General features: G+C 42.8%; 1 protein-coding gene across 2 annotated transcripts; it reads left to right on the forward strand.

The window, feature by feature from the left end:
* Window positions 1-209: 209 nt before the first annotated feature.
* Window positions 210-9,568, forward strand: LOC309398136 (uncharacterized protein). Of its 2 annotated transcripts, none has more exons than XM_081964721.1 (2): window positions 210-603; window positions 6,167-9,568. In XM_081964721.1, the coding sequence occupies exon 2, from the start codon at window positions 6,257-6,259 to the stop codon at window positions 7,682-7,684; it is 1,428 nt and encodes a 475-aa protein (XP_081820847.1). In that variant the 5' UTR covers window positions 210-603; window positions 6,167-6,256; the 3' UTR covers window positions 7,685-9,568. The 2 variants fall into 2 exon arrangements, with proteins under 2 accessions (XP_081820847.1, XP_081820848.1); XM_081964722.1 differs by having other exon boundaries at window positions 6,170-9,568.
* Window positions 9,569-19,944: the final 10,376 nt, after the last annotated feature.

The raw sequence follows: 19,944 nt of genomic DNA on the forward strand, positions 1-19,944 counted from the left end.
CCCAGAGACCCCAGACCCAATTTGAACTCTAACAGATGGAGGAGGGGGGATGTCATCATGTCATCTCCTCCCCAGTGGCTCTTGCAGAACAGGGTGAGACCCGATGACAGCTGAATTAAAAGGAGTAAACATAAATATTTATTATCCAATTTGGAAGGAAAACCAAAAAGTAAAGGTAACAAAAAAAAAACGGAGGGTCCTGACTTTTCCTTCCCGGCACTTTGAACGGAGGGAGATTTGGGGAAGTGGCGCTATTAAGGGGCGGGGCTGCAAGGAGGAGGCGGAGCCCGAGAGGAAAGCAGAAGTTGCTCCCTTGCTTCTCCGCTTCCGTCTACCGTCCACGAGTCCCGCTTCTTCCTCGGAGGATCGGCGCAGGATCCCTCGGGAGAGGCTTCTGGGTCCCGCTCGGGGCAGGTGGGGCTGCTCTCCCTCCGGCTTCCGTGCCTCCCCTCCAGCCTGGAGATCTACTCCCCGCCAGGAGAAAGAGAGAGGAAGATCTCCTCGGGGAGATCCGTCTTTGGCGTTGCCTGTAGAGAGTTGATCCCTCCCTGCCCTCCAGGGGGGCAAAGGCTTCCCGGGTGGAATCCGAGAAGCAACTTTTGGGTAAGTTGCTTCAGAAGGTCTCTCTGTGGTCCGTCAGAGGTCTCCGAGCATCCATATCCCGCACGTGCAGTTGGAAAAACGGAGCTTTAAAACCCTTGTTGAGGTTTGCAATGCGCTCTTAACACAGACCGGCTTCATTGCAATGGAGAGGGGAGAGTTTGGGAGAAAGAAAAGTTTTAAATTAACCGAATTAAATTCATATTGTCTTAACCTACAAGAGATCCTTTTTCTTTGAGCTCAATTTGAAAAGGGGAACAGAAGAAATCCTTTGTCCTTATGCTAATGTTGAATCTGCTGGGTAGAATCAGGAGAAATCCGTATTTTCCTTCTTTGGCCCTGAAAGGGATGTTTTTTTTTTAAACTTCTAGACCGCCCCCTCTCCCAAAAGGGACTCGGGGCGGTGTACAGTCCATGTAAAAAATATATCAAAATACAATAAATAGAATTGAATATGTACAGTTAGAATGGAGGAGGTTAAAAATGGAATTAATGTGATGTGGCCCTTCATGGTGGATGTTTTGCACAAGGAAGTTTTGAGGCAGATTGTCGGCTGCCACCTGATGCTTTCCTGGGCTTTGCTACTGTTTGCTGAGGGACTGCCATGAACCAAGGGGAGGCAGAATGCTTGAGAGGGTTGGGGGGGAGTAAGGGTGGTGTCTCCTCCAGGGGCTACTTCAAAGTCAGCAGGCATCCATGCTACCTCTCAAACTGTGCTTCTCTGCTATATTAAATATCTGGCCTGAACATAGTTTGAAGAAAGGGGGGAGGGAGAGAGGGAGGGAGGGAGAGAGAGAGAGGGAGGGAGGGAGAGGGAGAGAGAGAGGGAGAGAGAGAGGGAGGGAGAGAGGGAGAGAGAGGGAGGGAGGGAGAGAGAGAGGGAGGGAGAGAGAGAGGGAGGGAGGGAGAGAGGGAGGGAGAGAGAGAGGGAGAGAGAGAGGGAGGGAGAGAGAGTGGAAGGGAGAGAGGGAGGGAGAGGGAGGGAGGGAGAGAGAGAGGGAGAGAGAGGGGGAGGGAGGGAGGGAGAGGGAGGGAGGGAGAGAGAGAGGGAGGGAGAGAGAGAGGGAGAGAGAGGGAGGGAGAGGGAGGGAGAGAGAGAGAGAAAGTGTGTGTGTGTGTGTGTGTGTGTGTGTGTGTGTAGGGGGGGAGTTAAACGTCTCCTTTTGCACTCTTGCAAGTGCGGCGATCCCATGGGGCCGCACTAGCAGTGGCGACCTGAGGGAATTTTGGCCCGGTTCGAGGCTGCCTCTCATACCGGGGGCGAGACACATGAAAAAGAAGGCTACACCGTTCGGGATGGAATCGTCGCCCCGAGCAGTCTCGAGGAGCTGTTTTTATTAGGGTAAAAAAGAGGGCAGGGTTCCGCGAATCGTACACAATAGTTTCCTGTGTAGGTGCAGCAAGGCATGGAAACATCACAGTTCATGGTTATGTGGTTGGAACAGGATATACAGAAATATACACAGTGCAGCTACATTTTCCGCTTGCTATTTTCCACATTGCAAGCTGTGACTTTGCAAACACAGCTTTCTAAATGGGGCCCTCCCAGTGAGCATCCAGCTCAACCCGTGTTCATTACTCAATTTATTTCAGTCCCAAATTCCATATATGTGTTCCAATCAGGAAAACTGATCTGCACATATACCATGGCGACCTTGTTCCCACATCTCCTCTGTTTTTGTTTTATTAGAAGCGATCCTCTTGTTCAGAGTCACTGCCTGAAGTACAAGGATGCTTGAAGGAGGAGATGCTGCCAGAGGCTTGGTCAGTGGTGTCTTTGTTCTCATCCTCACTGTTTAAGGTGAGGGGAACTTTTGCAGACACCTCATCTTCCTCAGGCAGGATTTGATAGGAGCCATGAGTGTGTAGCAACCCATAAACTCGTGCTGTTGCCCTTTTTTCAGCTAATAATGACAAACTATTGGAGATAGCACGAACAAAGATTGGCAAAACACAGGGTAATATTATGCAGCCTAAAGCAATCATTCCCACTAGAGCGACTACAGCTTGCAAGCCAGGCAATTTTGGCCATCATCCACTAAAGGCATCAGAGAGGTCCATCCCCTTCCATGTTTGCACAGATTGTTGGAGACCATGGTTCGCATTCTCAGGGCAGGTGCCAGGCAGTGGAAGGATTTATGTGCAGGGTCTGTAATGCCCGAGAGCTTCCTTGTGGCAGAATTATTCTGTTTGATGCACAATTCCGCAGGAAATGAGATAAAAAGTGTCACTGAGTAAGTTTTGTTCATAGTGTGATGGTTTGTAAAGTCATCTTCTTACAACGGGCCAGAAAAGGGCTATGATCAGGAGAGGGATATCCCTGCAGTTGTCTATAGAAGGCATAAACCTGACCCTGGGGCAACGTGAGAGGTGGTTTTGGGATTAAACATGTAGAAAGCAAATTTTCCATATATACACTTCAGACAAACAAAAGGCATCAGTTTGTGATGTTTGCAAGCTGTACCCATAAGTCTTGTTTCATGTGTTGTTCAAGCGAATGTCTGGGTGATAGGACAGCTCAAAATACAGTTATTATCAATCAAACACAAAAATTGCAGCACACAAATTCTCGGGTGCGCTTTGGTGGTTAAATTCTTCACATCTCCCCATGTCACTGGATGACTGGCATGACAGGATCGGGTTGGTGTAGAGTCGCCGTTGCCATCTCTGGGATAGGAGTCAGGGGTTGGTGGCACGACATCTTTGGCTGGACCCTGTAGATATAAACACAGCAGCCTAGCCCCACCCCCAAGTAATTAAAATAATTGATCCTAACCAGGTTTTGTCTGGTAATGCTGTAAATATCCAGAGGAAGAGGCAAACTTGTTTTTTGTTGAAAATGCCTCTGATAAGCGGTCGAATTAGAAATTGAAAAATTCAATTGATTCAAAGTAAATAAACAAAGATTGAGTTTGTTTTGCATGGCTGGGAGGCCGAGGCATTTTTCCTCTTTTGATTTATTCAGGGCATGTTTGTGAGTCAGTTCAATTGGGCGTCCCAACATTGCAAAGGTACGAATGCAGTGGTTGATCACATGTTTGGTGGCCTCACCCCTTTGCGGGGTGCCATAATAAATCCTGAATAAATATCCATGGAAATGTGCAAATATTTCCATGGGGCAAAGGAAAGGTATAGAATCATCCATTTGCCAGATTTCACAAGTCCTCACATATTTATCCTCATGTTCCGTCCTCAAAAACATATCTCTGACTTCCTCTCACTTATCTGAAATCCTCTCTTCCAATGGCCAGTTGCACATTGATTCAACTGCCAAAGCTAACATCTCCGTCTTCTACTGTCCATTACCTTCCAATCAACAAAGCACATATCATTCCTTTTCCCACTTCCATCCTGACTTTACCACATTCTCTTCCCATCTATAAACAAAGTAACCCTTTTCAGCACCAATATCTGATAGTCCTTCTAAATTTCCTTGTAAACTGAGCTGGATTCAAACAAAAATGTTACTCACTCTCTCTGACTACATATTGTAATTTCTAAGTCATCTCTGTAAGAATTCCTAAGAGGGCAGCAACTAGCGCTGCCGACAGACAAACAAACAAACAAACAACAGACCAACAAACAAACAAACAAACGTGCCATCTGTTAAGTATGCAAAGTGCACGCAAACATAAAAACATAAAAGAGAAAAAACAGCTTCAAAAATCAAACAAACAATCTAAATAAGGTAATTTGAGTCAATACTCTGAAATATAATTGGGTATGAGAATATCAAAATTTCCAGAAGGCAAAGTTGCATTAAAACTGCAAATGCAGGCATCAAATATCACCCTGTACCCCGCCTTTCTCAGGCTGAGACGTCAGGGAGAGAAAAGAAAAAAAATGGTGAAAAGAACACAGCCCCCCTCCTCCTGCCTTCTCACCAGGGAAAAAGAGGGGGGTGAGAGGAAAGGAAAAAATTTGTTGCCAAAACGACATGCTCCCCTTTTTTTTCAAGGCAATTTACAATCCATAGACACATAAATCATTTTGTACTAGGGTTTTGATCCCTGATGAAAGAGAGGGCGGGATGTTACAGACATGCCCCCCCTTGGATTTTTACACTCTCTTTTAAAATAACGCTTTCCTTGAGGTTTGCTGCCTTGTAATAAAGCAGCTACTAACAAATTAGTTTTATAAGAAGATGTTCTTATGTCCTGACACACTTTAATCATATCTGCCAAATGTATTTTAGAAGGTAAATCAAATTCTTTTTTGATATCATGGACAGGACTTTCCTGTTATTTTTAAAATCAGCCAATTGTTTTGGTTTATTGGTAAGGGTTTGCCATGATTAAGACAGAAGGCCAATTAATTCCTTTTTTTTTCCAAACAAGGGAGAGATTTCCCTCCATTTGAGGCAATTTTAGTCTCCGTTTTTGATGCGAGGGATGGTTTTATGCCCTCTAAAGGCAGCTAAAGAGAATCGGTTAGTTCTCTCAGTTCATGAAAGGTGCTGAGCTTGATCCTGAGAAAACTTTCTGCCTATACTTACCGAAGAGTCTCGAATCGTCTCAGTCCCGATTGAGATGAAATGCGCGCGGCCGTTCCCAGGCAAGTAAGTACAGGCGGTCCGAAGCGTCCTTTCCGAGGCACGCTGAGCCGAATCACGTCGGGGTCACCAGTTGCGGCGATCCCATGGGGCCCCACTAGCAGTGGCGACCTGAGGGATTTTGGCCCGGTTCGAGGCTGCCTCTCACACCGGGGGCGAGACCCGTGAAAAGAAGGCTCTGACACCGTTCGGGATGAAATCGTCGCCCCGAGCAGTCTCGGGGAGCTGTTTTTATTAGGGTAAAAAAAGCAGGGTTCCGCGAATCGTACACAATAGTTTCCTGTGTAGGTGCAACAAGGCATGGAAACATCACAGTTCATGGTTATGTGGTTGGAACAGGATATACAGAAATATTCACAGTGCAGCTACATTTTCCGCTTGCTATTTTCCACATTGCTTTGCAAGCTGTTACTTTGCAAGCACAGCTTTCTAAATGGGGCCCTCCCAGTGGGCATCCAGCTCAACCCGTGTTCACTACTCAATTTATATCAGTCCCAAATTCCGTATATGTGTTCCAATCAGGAAAACTGATCTGCACATATACCATGGCGATCTCATTCCCACACCTGAGGATGGGCTCTAGCACGAGCCCGAAAGCTCGGAAGACAAAACCTCTGATCCCGGTGACTGACTGAGATTACATCCTGCAACTTCATCCTGGGATGTGAATATTTACCTTCATTTGTATTTTATTTTTATTGGACTAAACAACAATGTAGTGAGGCTTTTTGCCTTAATTATTTGTCTTTCCTATAGGCGGTCCTCGACTTATGACTATAACTGGACTGCAATCCCACTGGTTGAGCAAAGCAGTCACTGTTTGCTCAAGAACTGCAATTCTAAACTCAATGTTGCGGTTGTTATTAGCAATGGCACTTTGACTTCGATACATAGTGCTTTACAGCACTCGCTGAGCAGTTTACAAATGTCAGTCTCTTGTCCACCACAATTTTGTGATTTTCCATGTTTCTCGAAAGGAAATTATGTTATCATCTTCTTTTTTTGTTCCATTAGCAGGAAAACAACTGTGACCAAAGCTTCACCTGCAAGACAACTGTCAACAGATAATAGAAAACAAGCACAAGGCAGCAGCGCCAGGAAAGCATGGAGGCTGGGAATCTCTCGGATCCCCCATCAGACACAAGAAGCACTTCAAGGATGCCCCAAAGAACCCATGAATGCTCAGAGTGTGGGAAATCCTTTGCTCGCAAGTCCCTCCTTTTGACCCACAAGAAGGTCCATGTGGGAAGGGGATCCAGTCAAGGTTTGGAGGGCGAGAAATCCTTCTCTGGGAAAGACACCAAAGATCTCAGGAGCCCCCCAACACTAAAACCCTATAAATGTGAGGAATGTGATTTATGCTTTGGACGAAAGTCAAACCTTCTTACACATCAGAAAATCCACACTGGAGAGAAACCGTATCAGTGTCTGGAATGTGGAAAATTTTTCTGTAGAAAAGGCAATCTCAGAGACCATGAGAGAATCCACACAGGGGAGAAACCTTACAAGTGTTGGGAATGTGGGAAGAGCTTTTCTCAGAAGTCAGCTCTTGGGCTCCATGAGAAGATCCATGCAGGAATCAAATCATACAAATGCTTTGAGTGTGGAAAATGTTTCACCCGGAGTTCAGCTCTTCAGAATCATTGGAAAACACACACGGGGGAGAAAAACGAAAAGTGCTTCGAATGCGAGAAATGTTTTAGCTCGAAATCAAGCCTGGTGCGACATCAGAGAATTTGCACTGGAGAGACACCCTATGAATGTCCAGAATGTGAGAAAAGATTTGTGGATTCTTCTGTACTTAAGAGACACCAGAGGAGGCACAAAGGAGAAAAACCCTATGAATGTGGGGAGTGTGGGAAAGGTTTTGTTACACGAACAGAGGTTCGGGTTCATGAGAGAATCCACACAGGGGAGAAGCCATTCAAATGTGGGGAGTGTGGGAAATGCTTCTCCCAAAAACAAGACCTTGGAGCCCATCAGAGGGTCCACACAGGAGAGAAGCCTTACAGCTGTGTAGAATGTGGGAAATCATTTGCTTATAAGGGAGCCTTTTGGAGACACCATAAAACCCACACGGGAGAGAAGCCATATCAATGCTACGAATGTGGACAATTCTATCGTACCTCCTCAGCCCTTAGTCGTCATGTGAAAATTCACACGGGGGAAAAAAACTACAAATGTTTAGACTGTGGGAGAGCATTTGCTCATTCATCTTCCCTTAGACGTCACAGCCGAATCCATACAGGAGAAAAGCCCCATAAATGCTCAGAGTGTGGTCGGTGTTTTTCTCTCAAAGCTAGTCTTGTGATCCATCAAAGAACGCACACTGGAGGGAAACCATATAAATGTCTGGAGTGTGGGAAATGTTTTGCCCATCCTTCATCACTTCGCATGCACACCAGACATCACACAGGAGAGTGGCCTTACAAGTGTGCAGAGTGTGAGAAACCATTCCATTGCAAATCAAAGTTAAGCCTCCATCAGAAAACCCATAGCAGAGATAAATCTACCGTATTTTCCGGAGTATAAGACGCTCCGAAGTACAGAAGATTTACACTGTTTGTAGTGTTACATTTCTTTTCTTTTTGTAAAAAAAAATATTTTTCCATTTTTACAACATATAATCACATGTATACTATTACATAACCAACATCATTTTGCATTATTGTTTACATCAGTTCATCTTACCATAAGCTCCCAAAACACAATTGTTTCGCTTTTCTGTTCTCCATACAGCGCATTTATCCTTATCCATCACTTTCTTCTCCCTCTCTCTCCTCCCCCTCCCTACCTCCTTTCTTCCCTCTGTCATCCTTCCCTACTCTCCTTCCCCTTCCTCTCTCCTTCTCCCCTCTCCCCTCTCCCCTCCTCCTTTCTCTCCTCCTCTTCCCCCCTCCTTGCCCTCTCTCCTATTCTTTTCTCCTTCCTCTGCCTCCCGTCTTCTCTTCCCACTTATCGTTTACTTGGTGTATTTTGGCTTCTGAGCAAGCTCCGTTTTATGTTGATGGTATTTATCAATATACATATTTCATTTTAACATCCCTTTCTTGGAAAAAAAATAGAACAAAAAAGTATATATATAGTCATTGTGCTTTTAAGCCCCTCCTCCCCAGTCTAATTTTGGTTGAGATGTAGACCTGGTTACAATTCCTAGCTATTCTCATCATTATCTTTATATAATTATACATCCTTACGTGCTCCTAACTTGTGATTCTATCTTAAAATCATAATAACTTCCTTGTAGATACAGTATATTCCATGTTTCCTCTATTTTTCTATAACTTGGATCAAATTATCCTTAAATTGTCTATAAATGACAAAGCACACTGTTCAATGTTTATTACGATTCCCTTAATCTATTATGTAAAGGAAAACAAGCAGTAAACATCTCGCTTTTTTCATCATCTTAAAATTTAACCCATGTTTAGTTATCCTACTGTTGTCATTTTCAGTCAATTCGCAACTCAGTTTAATTATCATATGTAAAAGGGAAACAGAACTCTCTGCTTTACAACCTCCCCATATCAGTTTCATATTTATCCATATTCAATGTTTTTTGGCTTTTTTTGTTATTTTTCCATTATTATGTTCAACCAGTTAGCAACTCCATTTTATTTTCATATTTAAAAATAAAACCCTTATCTTACCTTATATTTTCACCTATCTAGGTATCTGATATTTTCCTAGTAAGTGTCTTGTCCCATTTCTCTGTTTTAACATCTCCACTCCCAACAGTTTTCCCCAAACCACCCTCACTCAAGTATTTCATATTTCTCTTTGTTGGGGTGTAGCTTCCTACTTCTATTTTCTTTATACCACTAACAACCTTCAAGAGTACTTTTGTCTGTTTTTCCCCCCTTTTGTTGAGCTATCTCCTCTCTTTACCATTTTCCCTATACCAATACCGAAGCTGATGGGATTTGTTATCTGCTTTTTATTTCCCTCTATTTCTCCCCCTCTCCCTTCACTGCCTTCCCCACTCCCTTCTTCTTCTTTGAATTCTTCTTTAGATCTCTGCTTCACTGGGTTCCGAATTCTATTTAAGCTTGATTTTATTGATTTATGTATATATTTTTAATAATTTCACGTAGTTCTTCTAATCCCCCGTTTTCCATGACGTCCAGTTTCAAAGTTATAGTTAGTTATACAATCCTTGTTTCAGAGTTCTAGTTCACCTTAGATTTATCTACTTCGATTGCTATGGAAAAAAGCAATGAGGGCCCACTTAGTCTTTTGTTCTTCCTTGATATCCAATTGCAAGATTGCAGTTGGTTATACAAGTTTTATTTCAAAATTCTGTTCCATCTTAAGTTTAATTAATCCATTTACTCTGAAACTGGAAAAGAATCTAACGCCATCTTAGTCCTCTGCAGCAAGCAAACAAAGTAGAAAGAGGAGAGGAGGAAGACAAAAAAAAAAAAACCCTTCGTGATTCCCAGGTCCGATACTTATTCTTTGCTTCAGACACTGCTCAAAATAAATCACTTATAATAAGTTTGTAGTCAGCCAAAAGTTTTTCTCTGTCTCTACTTTTCCAAATTCTGATTTATGGCAGTTGGTTAATTAAAATTTCTGAACAGTGAGGGTTGAGTTGTCCGTTATCAATAAGAGAACGTGCTTTTATTCTTTTTTTTTTTCTTAGTTATATTGGCTGGAAGGGTTTCAAACAACGTTAAAGTCTTGGCTTCTGTTTAAGATCAATCTACTTTGAGTCGGAAAAAGAAGCTAACTCAAATGTTGAATGGAAAGGAAGAATTCTGTCCAAACGGGACTCATGTTCCATGAAGTGAACAAAGACATTGAGTTGTTGTCCTTGGCTACATGGGTTTTCTAGCTGTCATATGCTTCACCGTGGCTTTCTTGGCCAGGAACCTGCCTGGGGCCTTCAACGAAGCCAAACTGATTGTGGGTTGGACAGCATCACCACCAGATGGATTCGTAACTGGCTGACCAACCGCACTCAACGTGTAGTCCTCAATGGAACTGCATCCACATGGAGGGAAGCATGCAGTGGAGTACCCCAAGGCTCTGTTTTAGGCCCAGTACTCTTCAACATCTTCATCAATGATTTGGATGAGGGAATAAATGGGGAACTCATCAAATTTGCAGATGACACCAAGCTGGCAGGAATAGCCAACACTCCAGAAGATAGGCTTAAGATACAGAAGAATCTTGACAAACTTGAACATTGGGCACTATCTAATAAAATGAAATTCAATGGTGAAAAGAGTAAGGTTCTACATTTAGGCAACAAAAACGAAATGCACAGGTACAGTATAGGTGGTACCTTGCTCAGTAGTAATAACTGTGAAAGGGATCTTGGAGTCCTAGTGGACAACCATTTAAATATGAGCCAGCCGTGTGCAGCAGCTGCCAAAAAAGCAAAAACAGTTCTAGGCTGCATCAACAGAGGGATATAATCAAGATCACGTGAAGTGTTAATACCACTTTATAATGCCTTGGTAAGGCCACACTTGGAATACTGCATTCAGTTTTGGTCGCCACGATGTAGAAAGAGTGCAGAGAAGAGCAACAAAGATGATTAGGGGACTGGAGGCTAAAACATACGAAGAACGCTTGCAGGACCGGGAGGAGGCAACGTCGCGACGAGATGGTTGTGTGGTCTCAATGCTGTGAGACCACAGCCAATACTTTTGCCACTGGGGGGTCCCAACGGACCTAAACCGTCCCAAAGAGATGGTGAATAGGAAGAATACGTCTTGCTGATCTCGGGGTTATCGCAAAATCCTCGAAAGAAGCAAGAGAAGATCTTCAAGCCGGTGACAAAAAATCTAGCCAAGGCTGACAAAGTCAGGGCAGCTCCAAAATGAAATGATGTGAAAAGAGAAAGGGTTTCCAGCTGGTGAGGAATTTTTATTGTTTTTTTTAAAAAAGAGACTGCCTATAAAAACTCAAAAACCAATTTAAATTAAAGAATAGAAGAACTTTGTGGCGAAATTGAATTCTGGAATGGTTTTGGACAGTGGTTATCTTACTTTTTAAATGTTATTTACATGGATCGAATCTATGCAAACCTTTTGTAATGGATGGATTAAGTTTTCTTCTTCTACCTTCTCTTTGTGACTCTCTGTAAGTTACAGACTAAAGTTTTCTTCCTTTATTGCTGTGGGTATTTCTCTAATTCATTTAAAGATTGGACCTCTTTTTCTGGTTTGATATACAAAAAAGATGCAAAAAGAATCCCCGCTCCAGAGGCTGGGAGGCATTGTTGATTGGAGTTTTGTGCATTCAAAACGGAACGTTTTTCCTTTCTTTCACGGATTACTTTGACTTGGCATCACAAGGCTTTACTGCTTGGCTGTTTGGCTACAGACTGATAAGAGCGCACAGATGCAATAATACAATAGCAGAGTTGGAAGGGACCTTAGAGGTCTTCTAGTCCAACCCCCTGCCTAGGCAGGAAACCCTATACCGTTTCAGACAGATGGCTATCCAACATCTTAAATACTTCCAGTGTTGGGGCATTCACAACTTCTGGAGGCAACTTCTGTTCCACTGATTAATTGTTCTGTCAGGAAATTTCTCCTCAGGTTGCTTCTCTCCTTGATTAGTTTCCACCTATTGCTTCTTGTTCTACCCTCAGGTGCCTTGGAGAATAGTTTGACTCCCTCTTCTTTGTGGCAACCCTTGAGATGTCCCTTTGAAGTTTGTTTTCGATCACAGAGAACTGAGAGCAGCATTCTTTGTGAATCTATGCTTTAATTTTGTTGATCTTTCAAGCTAGAGTAGCTGTGTTTGTCAGAATGGCACAATCCCAAGGAGAGGTCTTGACTTTGCAAAAGATACTATCAGAAATACAGAAATTATCAAATACATATGAAAGAATAGTTGAAAACCTGGAATACTTCAAGCACATAACAATAAAATGTGATGAAAAAACTGAGGATGTTTTTCAAATGCAAGACGGGGTGGTTGAAACTCAAAAAACCAAAGTGGAAAATGAATATAAAGAGATTAAACCTGCTGATATTGATGCTAATTGGTTTGTTCCTGAAAATGGAAAGAATGGAATACTGAAAGAGGAAATAAATGGAGAGGAAACCTATTCCAGAGGGCAGGATATAGAAGAAGAAAAAAATAAAGAATTTATGGACTCAAAGAAAGAAATTCTACTAGCAAACGTATTGATAACACTACTCTCAATCAAAGACAAGCTGAATAAGGAAACAGAAAGAGGGCATCAAGATTACATGAGATATCTTACAAGCATGGAGTTGCTAAGAGAAGTCCATACAAAGCTGATCAAGAAGATGACTAGAGGATTGGTACCACAAATGGCAGAAGATATGAGATTGTTTTGTTATTGGAAAGATACAGGTTGATAGAGGAAAGAATATAACTTAAAACTAGTTAAACTAACCATCTGATACACTTTCTACAGTATGTAAAGAAGGAAGATTTTATGTGTTGTGTTTGTTTTGAAAATAAAAAATAAATAAATTCTAATTTAAAAAAAAGAACGGTTGCAGGAACTGGGTATGTCTAGTTTAATGAAAAGAAGGACTAGGGGAGACATCATAGAAATCTTCCAATATCTCAGGGGTTGCCACAAAGAAGAGGGAGTCAAGCTATTTTCCAAGGCACCTGAGGGTAGAACAAGAAGCAATGGGTGGAAACTAATCAAGGAGAGAAGCAACTTAGAACTGAGGAGAAATTTCCTGACAGTTAGAACAATTAATCAGTGGAACAGAAGTTGCCTTCAGAAGTTGTGAATGCCCCAACACTGGAAGTCTTTAAGAAGATGTTGGATAGCCATATGTCTGAAGTGGTGTAGGGTTTCCTGACTAGGCAGGGGGTTGGACTAGAAGACCTCCAAGGTCCCTTCCAACTCTGCTAGTGTATTGTATTGAGTTTCTTTGTTTGATCTGTGAATATAATGCTTAATAAAGATAAATCTTTAATAAAAATGAAATTCATTTTTCCTCATTAATCTAAACTCAGTGCCCCGTAATGAGAAACGAAAACAGATTTTTAGAAATATCTTCAAATGTATTAAAACAGTAAAAAACTGAACTAAGACATTGGCATAAGTATTCAGACCCTTCAGTCAGTTTCTTTGTTGAAGGAACTTTGGTGGCAGTTACAGCGTCGAGTCTTTTGGCGTATGTCGCAACAAGCTTTGCACATCTGGATCGGGGGATTTTCTGCCCTTCTTCCTTGCAAATCCTCTCCAGCTCAGTCAGGACGGATGGCGACCATCGGCGGAGAGCCATTTTAATGTCCCTCCAGATGTGCTCAATAGGGGTCAAGCCAGGGCTCTGCTTGGGCCATTCTAGAACATTCAGGATACAGGAAAAGTTTATTTGGCAGCCAGGTTCAGAAACGTTAGCCCATGGCTAACACTGCAAATTCTGAACGACCTTCTTTATCGAAGCACCCATTCTTATACATTCTCAAAGACAGCGTGACACGGAAACACTTAACTCATTTCTTATTGGTTACCTTGAGGAAAAAGCCTTATAAGGAGATGGGGGTCTGTCTTCTCTTTTGTTACCGGTATGGACTACGTGTCATTAACGAACTTTATTTGAACCTTGTGGTTTTGGACTTTTGACATAGGGACGTTTGCTGGAAGATGTTGTGGTTGAAGGCTGATGACATTTCCCTGTCCCTTTAAGCAAGCTTCCAACTGTCCCTTTTATGCCACGTCTTCATTCTTATATTTTAATTCATATTTTATTCTACTTTAAAACAAGACGATGTTTATTAAGCACTAAGAAATGTAATAAAAAGAACATCAATAAAATTTATTTTTTTTAAAAAGTGCCAGTATTCAGCAGTGATTTCCAGTTACTTTTTTGGGGTACTTTTACTTTTTGGGTGTTGCTTCCGAACAGGATAATATTTATTGTTACTTATTTTTAATTCAGGTGTCATCAGGCCTTAAATTGATCTCTAATAGTCACTGGTGCAGGGGTTACATGATGACTCTCCATCACCAGAATTAAAATTGGGGAGGGGGGCCTCTGAGCATAGGTGGGTCTTCTCACATTCTTTGGTTTGCTAATCACAAGATCCCGAGACAGGAAAAAAGAGCTTGAAGGAGCAGTTCAGATCTCCTGCTTGTTTCCATAGAGGAAACACAATGCAAGAGGGAAATGTAGGAAGGTTTTAAAAAACCCTGAAAAATGAAATATTAAAATGGCAGAATATTATATTTCCCTGGATCAGAAATGGAAAAACACGTTTTTAGGCAGGAAGCTGACTCACTCTTAATAGCCCCCACCTTTTAATGGGCTGTTAAAATGACTGAGCCAGTCTATTCAACATAACAAAGATCTCCCCCCTTCAGTTCCAGGGTGATGGGATTAAGGCATGAAAATATTAACCCTTTACCCATCTCACCACAGGGCACCTGGGAAGAAGCAATGCTCAACCAAACTTGGACTCGAAAAAGCCTAGAGAGTTGCCCCTGCATGGCCCCAATGGGAGTTTGACAACCAATCAGAATACATTTCTTACACAGGAACAGGAAACAGAGAGGTGGGGCCAAACAGAGAGTATAAAAAACCGAGTTAAGTCCCTTCTTCCCTCTCTTTTTCTTCTTCAGCCACCATCTGAAAGCAGCTGATCCCCCTTTTCTGTTCAGGAGGTCAAGCCACGTGGTCCTGTCCACCATTAAACCCTCTTTCCAAACAGCCTTCATGTTTCCAGTCTCTTTTTCCCCACTTGGAGCTGAACCCAGAAGGACATTTCTTCCAGCAGAAACAAGCCTGAAAATATTGCCAAGCCAGTGCAAAATAGAAAAGATTTCATTTTTAGTTACTTAGACTAATCAAGGAGAGAAGCAACTTAGAACTGAGGAGAAACTTCCTGACAGTGAGAACAATTAATCAGTGGAACAGCTTGCCTCCAGAAGTTGTGAATGCCCCAACACTGGAAGTCTTTAAGAAGATGTTGGATAGCCATTTGCCTGAAACGGCATAGGGTTTCCTGCCTAGGCAGGGGGTTGGACTAGAAGACCTCCAAGGTCCCATCCAACTCTACTATTGTATTGTATTGTATTGTATTGTATTGTATTGTAAGTTACTACCTATTCGTCCGAACTGACCCATACCGGTAGCAACCCACCTCTACCAAGTGTGATTGGACACACAAGGAATGTCTCTTTGGTGCATATCAGAGGTGGGTATTCAGCAGGTCCTGACCAGTTCTGGAGAACCGGTAGCAGGAATTTTGAGTAGTTCGGAGAACCGGTAAACACCTCCATGGACTGCCCCCCACTCCAATCTATTCTCTGCCTCCAAAATCTCAGCTGATTGGGAGGGAATGGGGATTTTGCAGTATCCTTCCCCTGGAGTTGAGATGGAATGGATATTTTGCAGTATCCTTCCCCTGCCACGCCCACCAAGCCACGCCCAGAGAACCCTGTAGTAGAAAAAAATTGAATTCCACCACTGGTGCATATGCTCTCAGTGTACATAAAGAAAAATAAAATACGTTCATCAAGAACCATAAGGTAACAACACTTAGCAATAGTCATAAGTTACTAATAAGCAATCATACTAGTGTTGCAGAAAATCAGGAGATTTGGACTGCGAGATCAAGAGAAGCTTTATTTGGCCAAATGGCTCAGACGGTGTAAACCTACAATTGACGTCTGAGCGAGGTTCTTAGGGAGAAGCGTGTTCTTATAACTTCCTCGAAACAGCTAACACGGAAAGGTCCTAAATCATTTCTATTGACTAAACTCCTTATTTCTAGGCAGAAAAGCATACAGGAAACACAAGTTTCATTCTGACATATGTGGTTAAGCTTTGACTCGTAAGCGAGGCCTCCAACTGACCTGATCTACTTACAAGCAGGTGTTGTGGTTTGACATTCAAGTTTCCTGCGTTCACGTTTCCTATTTTACTTCAAGACTCAGTAAATGCATAACAGGATAGAAGAGATAAATGGGGCCCCCAGGAGATCCTCCAGTCTGACCCAGTTTCATGTTCACTCTTATGTCCAAAATCTCGCTTTATGTCCTGCCTTTGTCCCCTTGCTAGGAGATAAAAAAAAATTAGAAAAGAGAAGACACTGAACACCCCAGAAGAAAGAAGAAGTAGAAGAAAAGAGTTGTAAGGTGTGTGGTCCTGGGTGGACAGGAGACAACACTCTTAGAAAAACCCTGAGATATAGTCAGTTACCAGAATGGATAAATCTGTTGGCCTTTTGTAGTACAAGGAAGTTGAGATGGTTCTCCTCCTTCTCTTTTGGATTCCTTCTCCAAGGGAACTAATTGTGAGGGATGCTTCTCGGAAACCCTTACCTGCCATGGCTGCAGCCTTAGAGCCTCCAACCCCCCTTTACCCTCCTTCCTCCTCTTGGATCTGAAGGAATACACAGACTTCAAGATATGTGCCCGTGTCCTAAAGACACTTTATGCATAGAGATTATTTACAATTTTGATCCTATTCAGTCCCACTTGGGACTTTAGTGTCACTTTCTGGGAGCATCTTTTCCTGCCTTTGACAGAAAAGACATGCTTTGAAAAAGAATAGGAAAAACACTGAGCTTCAAATTTGAGGATCCAGAAAGAAATAGGGTTCAAAGCCATCATCTTCTGGCCTTTCTTTTCCCACAAAAGCAAAGGACCAAATGCTATGCACATATTTCAGAAGTCTGTGCATTTTCATGGGATATATTCCCAAAGTTGCGGTGATCCAGACTTTCCCTTCAACGGGTCCTGGCAAATCTTCAAATGTTGAATGGAAAGGAAGAATTCTGTCCAAACGGGACTCATGTTCCATGAAGTGAACAAAGACATTGAGTTGTTGTCCTTGGCTACATGGGTTTTCTAGCTGTCATATGCTTCACCGTGGCTTTCTTGGCCAGGAACCTGCCTGGGGCCTTCAACGAAGCCAAACTGATTGTGGGTTGGACAGCATCACCACCAGATGGATTCGTAACTGGTTGACCAACTGCACTCAACGTGTAGTCCTCAATGGAACTGCATCTACATGGAGGGAGGTATGCAGTGTACCCCAAGGCTCTGTTTTAGGCCCAGTACTCTTCAACATCTTCATCAATGATTTGGATGAGGGAATAAATGGGGAACTCATCAAATTTGCAGATGACACCAAGCTGGCAGGAATAGCCAACACTCCAGAAGATAGGCTTAAGATACAGAAGGATCTTGACAAACTTGAACATTGGGCACTATCTAATAAAATGAAATTCAATGGTGAAAAGAGTAAGGTTCTACATTTAGGCAACAAAAATGGAATGCACAGGTACAGTATAGGTGGTACCTTGCTCAACAGTAGTAACTGTGAAAGGGATCTTGGAGTCCTAGGGGACAACCATTTAAATATGAGCCAGCTGTGTGCAGCAGCTGCCAAAAAAGCCAACACAGTTCTAGGCTGCATCAACAGAGGGGTAGAATCAAGATCACGTGAAGTGTTAATACCACTTTATAATGCCTTGGTAAGGCCACACTTGGAATACTGCATTCAGTTCTGGTCGCCACGATGTAAAAAAGATGTGGAGACTCTGGAGAGAGTGCAGAGAAGAGCAACAAAGATTATGAGGGGACTGGAGGCTAAAACATATGAAGAACAGCTGCAGGAACTGGGTATGTCTAGTTTAATGAAAAGAAGGACTACGGGAGACATGATAGCAGTGTTCCAATATCTCAGGAATTGCCACAAAGAAGAGGGATTCCATGGTCCACACTCCGATAATTCAGGGCGGAATTCACACCCTAACAGAGGGTAATCTTTACCTTTACCTTTAGGAGTTCATTGCTTGCCTTGGGTCTTACATCTGATTTCCCCAAGCACTAGAATACTGAACACTAAAATGTACCAGAGAATAGAGGAATTTTCCCTCTTTAAAGAAAAAAAAAATATTTGTTTCCACTGCCAACCATCAGAGGTCCCAATCTCTGATGAGGTGAGGATTTCCCCTTCAGTCCTCTTCTGGTTCCTCAGAGGAAGAGGAGAGGAAGAAGGGAGGGAACAAGGAGAGCAAAGTGGGAGTAGCTGCTCCCCCATAGCTGGGTCTCTTCAGAACTGAAGGAGCTCAGAGGAGGGGAATGTTTGACCCTGAGGGCACCTTTTCCATTATTATAGGGTGGTAGAAGAGAGATATTGAACACTAGGGGGTAACCAAGGAATCAAGATGGTGTTTTTTTTTAAAAAAAACTTCCTTTGACAATCAGCAGAGGTTGCGTACCAACCACAGGTCTTTATTTAGTCCCCCCCCCCCTAGAAACTGGTGTTGGAAAAAATGTCCTTCTGGGTTCGGCTCCAAGTGGGGAAAAAGACACTGGAGACATGGAGGCTGCTTGGAAAGATGGTTTTAATGGTGGACAGGACCACATGCCTTGAGCCCTGAACAGAAAAGGTAGATCAGGTGCTTCTATGTTGGTGGAGAAGAAGAGAAGGGAAGAGAAGGGGAGAGAAGAGCAGAAGAGACGGGAAGAGAAGAGAAGAGAAGGGCCTTGCAGGGATTTTTATAATCTGTTCTGCCCCACCTATCTGTTTCCTGTTCCTGTGTAAGAAATGTATTCTGTTTTAGTCATATGAAGAACGGTTGCAGGAACTGGGTATGTTTAGCTTAAGAGAAAGAAGGACTAGGGGAGACATGATAGCATTATTCCAATATCTCAGAGGTTGCCACAAAGAAGAGGGAGTCAAACTATTCTCCAAAGCACCTGAGGGTAGAACAAGAAGCAATGGGTGGAAACTAATCAAGGAGAGAAGCAATTTAGAACTGAGGAGGAATTTCCTGACAGTGAGAACAATTAATCAGTGGAACAGCTTGCCTCCAGAAGTTGTGAATGCCCCAACACTGGAAGTCTTTAAGAAGATGTTGGATAGCTATTTGTCTGAAACGGTATAGGGTTTCCTGCCTAGGCAGGGGGTTGGACTAGAAGACCTCCAAGGTCCCTTCCAACTCTACTATTGTATTGTATTGTATTGGTTGCCAGACTCCCATGGGCCCGTGCAGGGGCAACCCTCTAGGCTGAGTTTTGAATCCAGGTTTGGTTGAATTCTCAGATGCCATGTGGTCAGTTGAGTAAAGTGCCAATATTATCATGCCTGAATCCCATCCCCCTGGAGCTGAAGGGGAGAACTCTTTATTATGTAAAGGGACTGGCTTGGCCTTCTTAATGGCCCATTGACAAAGTGGGGATGGGCCGGAAGCTGCAGGAATTTACTTTGTGTTTAAAATGTGTTTCTCCCTTTTTCACATCCAGGAAAATATAATATTCTGCCTTTTCAATATTTCCTAGGGTATTTCATTTTTCTGGGAGAGGGCTAGGTGCTAACACTGGGAATGATGGACAGGCTTGGTAGTACTAGGACAGTCACACAGCTAACAAGTGACAAAGACTACCAGTATGCCAACCCTCTCAGAAAGGCTCAGGCTATGAAGATTTCTGCTACAGAAGATTCCTCACTAGAAGGCAGGGAGTCTGTTCAGCACTTCAGCCCAGAGAAGCTGGAAAGGGAGGCTAAGAGAAAGGAAGTCACGAAAACTGCATTCAGTTTTGGTCGCCACAATATAAAAAAGATGTGGAGACTCTAGAAAGAGTGCAGAGAAGAGCAACAAAGATGATTAGGGGACTGGAGGCTAAAACATATGAAGAACGGTTGCAGGAACTGGGGATGTTTAGCTTAAGAGAAATAAGGACTAGGGGAGACATGATAGCAGTGTTCCAATATCTCAGGGGTTGCCACAAAGAAGAGGGAGTCAAACTATTATCCAAAGCACCTGAGGAAGGTGAACAAGAAGCAATGGGTGGAAACTAATCAAGGAGAGAAGCAACTTAGAAC

The sequence above is a fragment of the Natrix helvetica genome (genome assembly GCF_964273705.1).
Source record: "Natrix helvetica genome assembly, chromosome: 1".
NCBI classification, from domain to species: domain Eukaryota; kingdom Metazoa; phylum Chordata; class Lepidosauria; order Squamata; family Natricidae; genus Natrix; species Natrix helvetica.

What these genes read in the sequence shown, in the direction of transcription:
- LOC309398136 (XM_081964721.1), top strand. Translation starts at nt 6,257, where the DNA reads ATGGAGGCTGGGAATCTCTCGGATCCCCCATCAGACACAAGAAGCACT.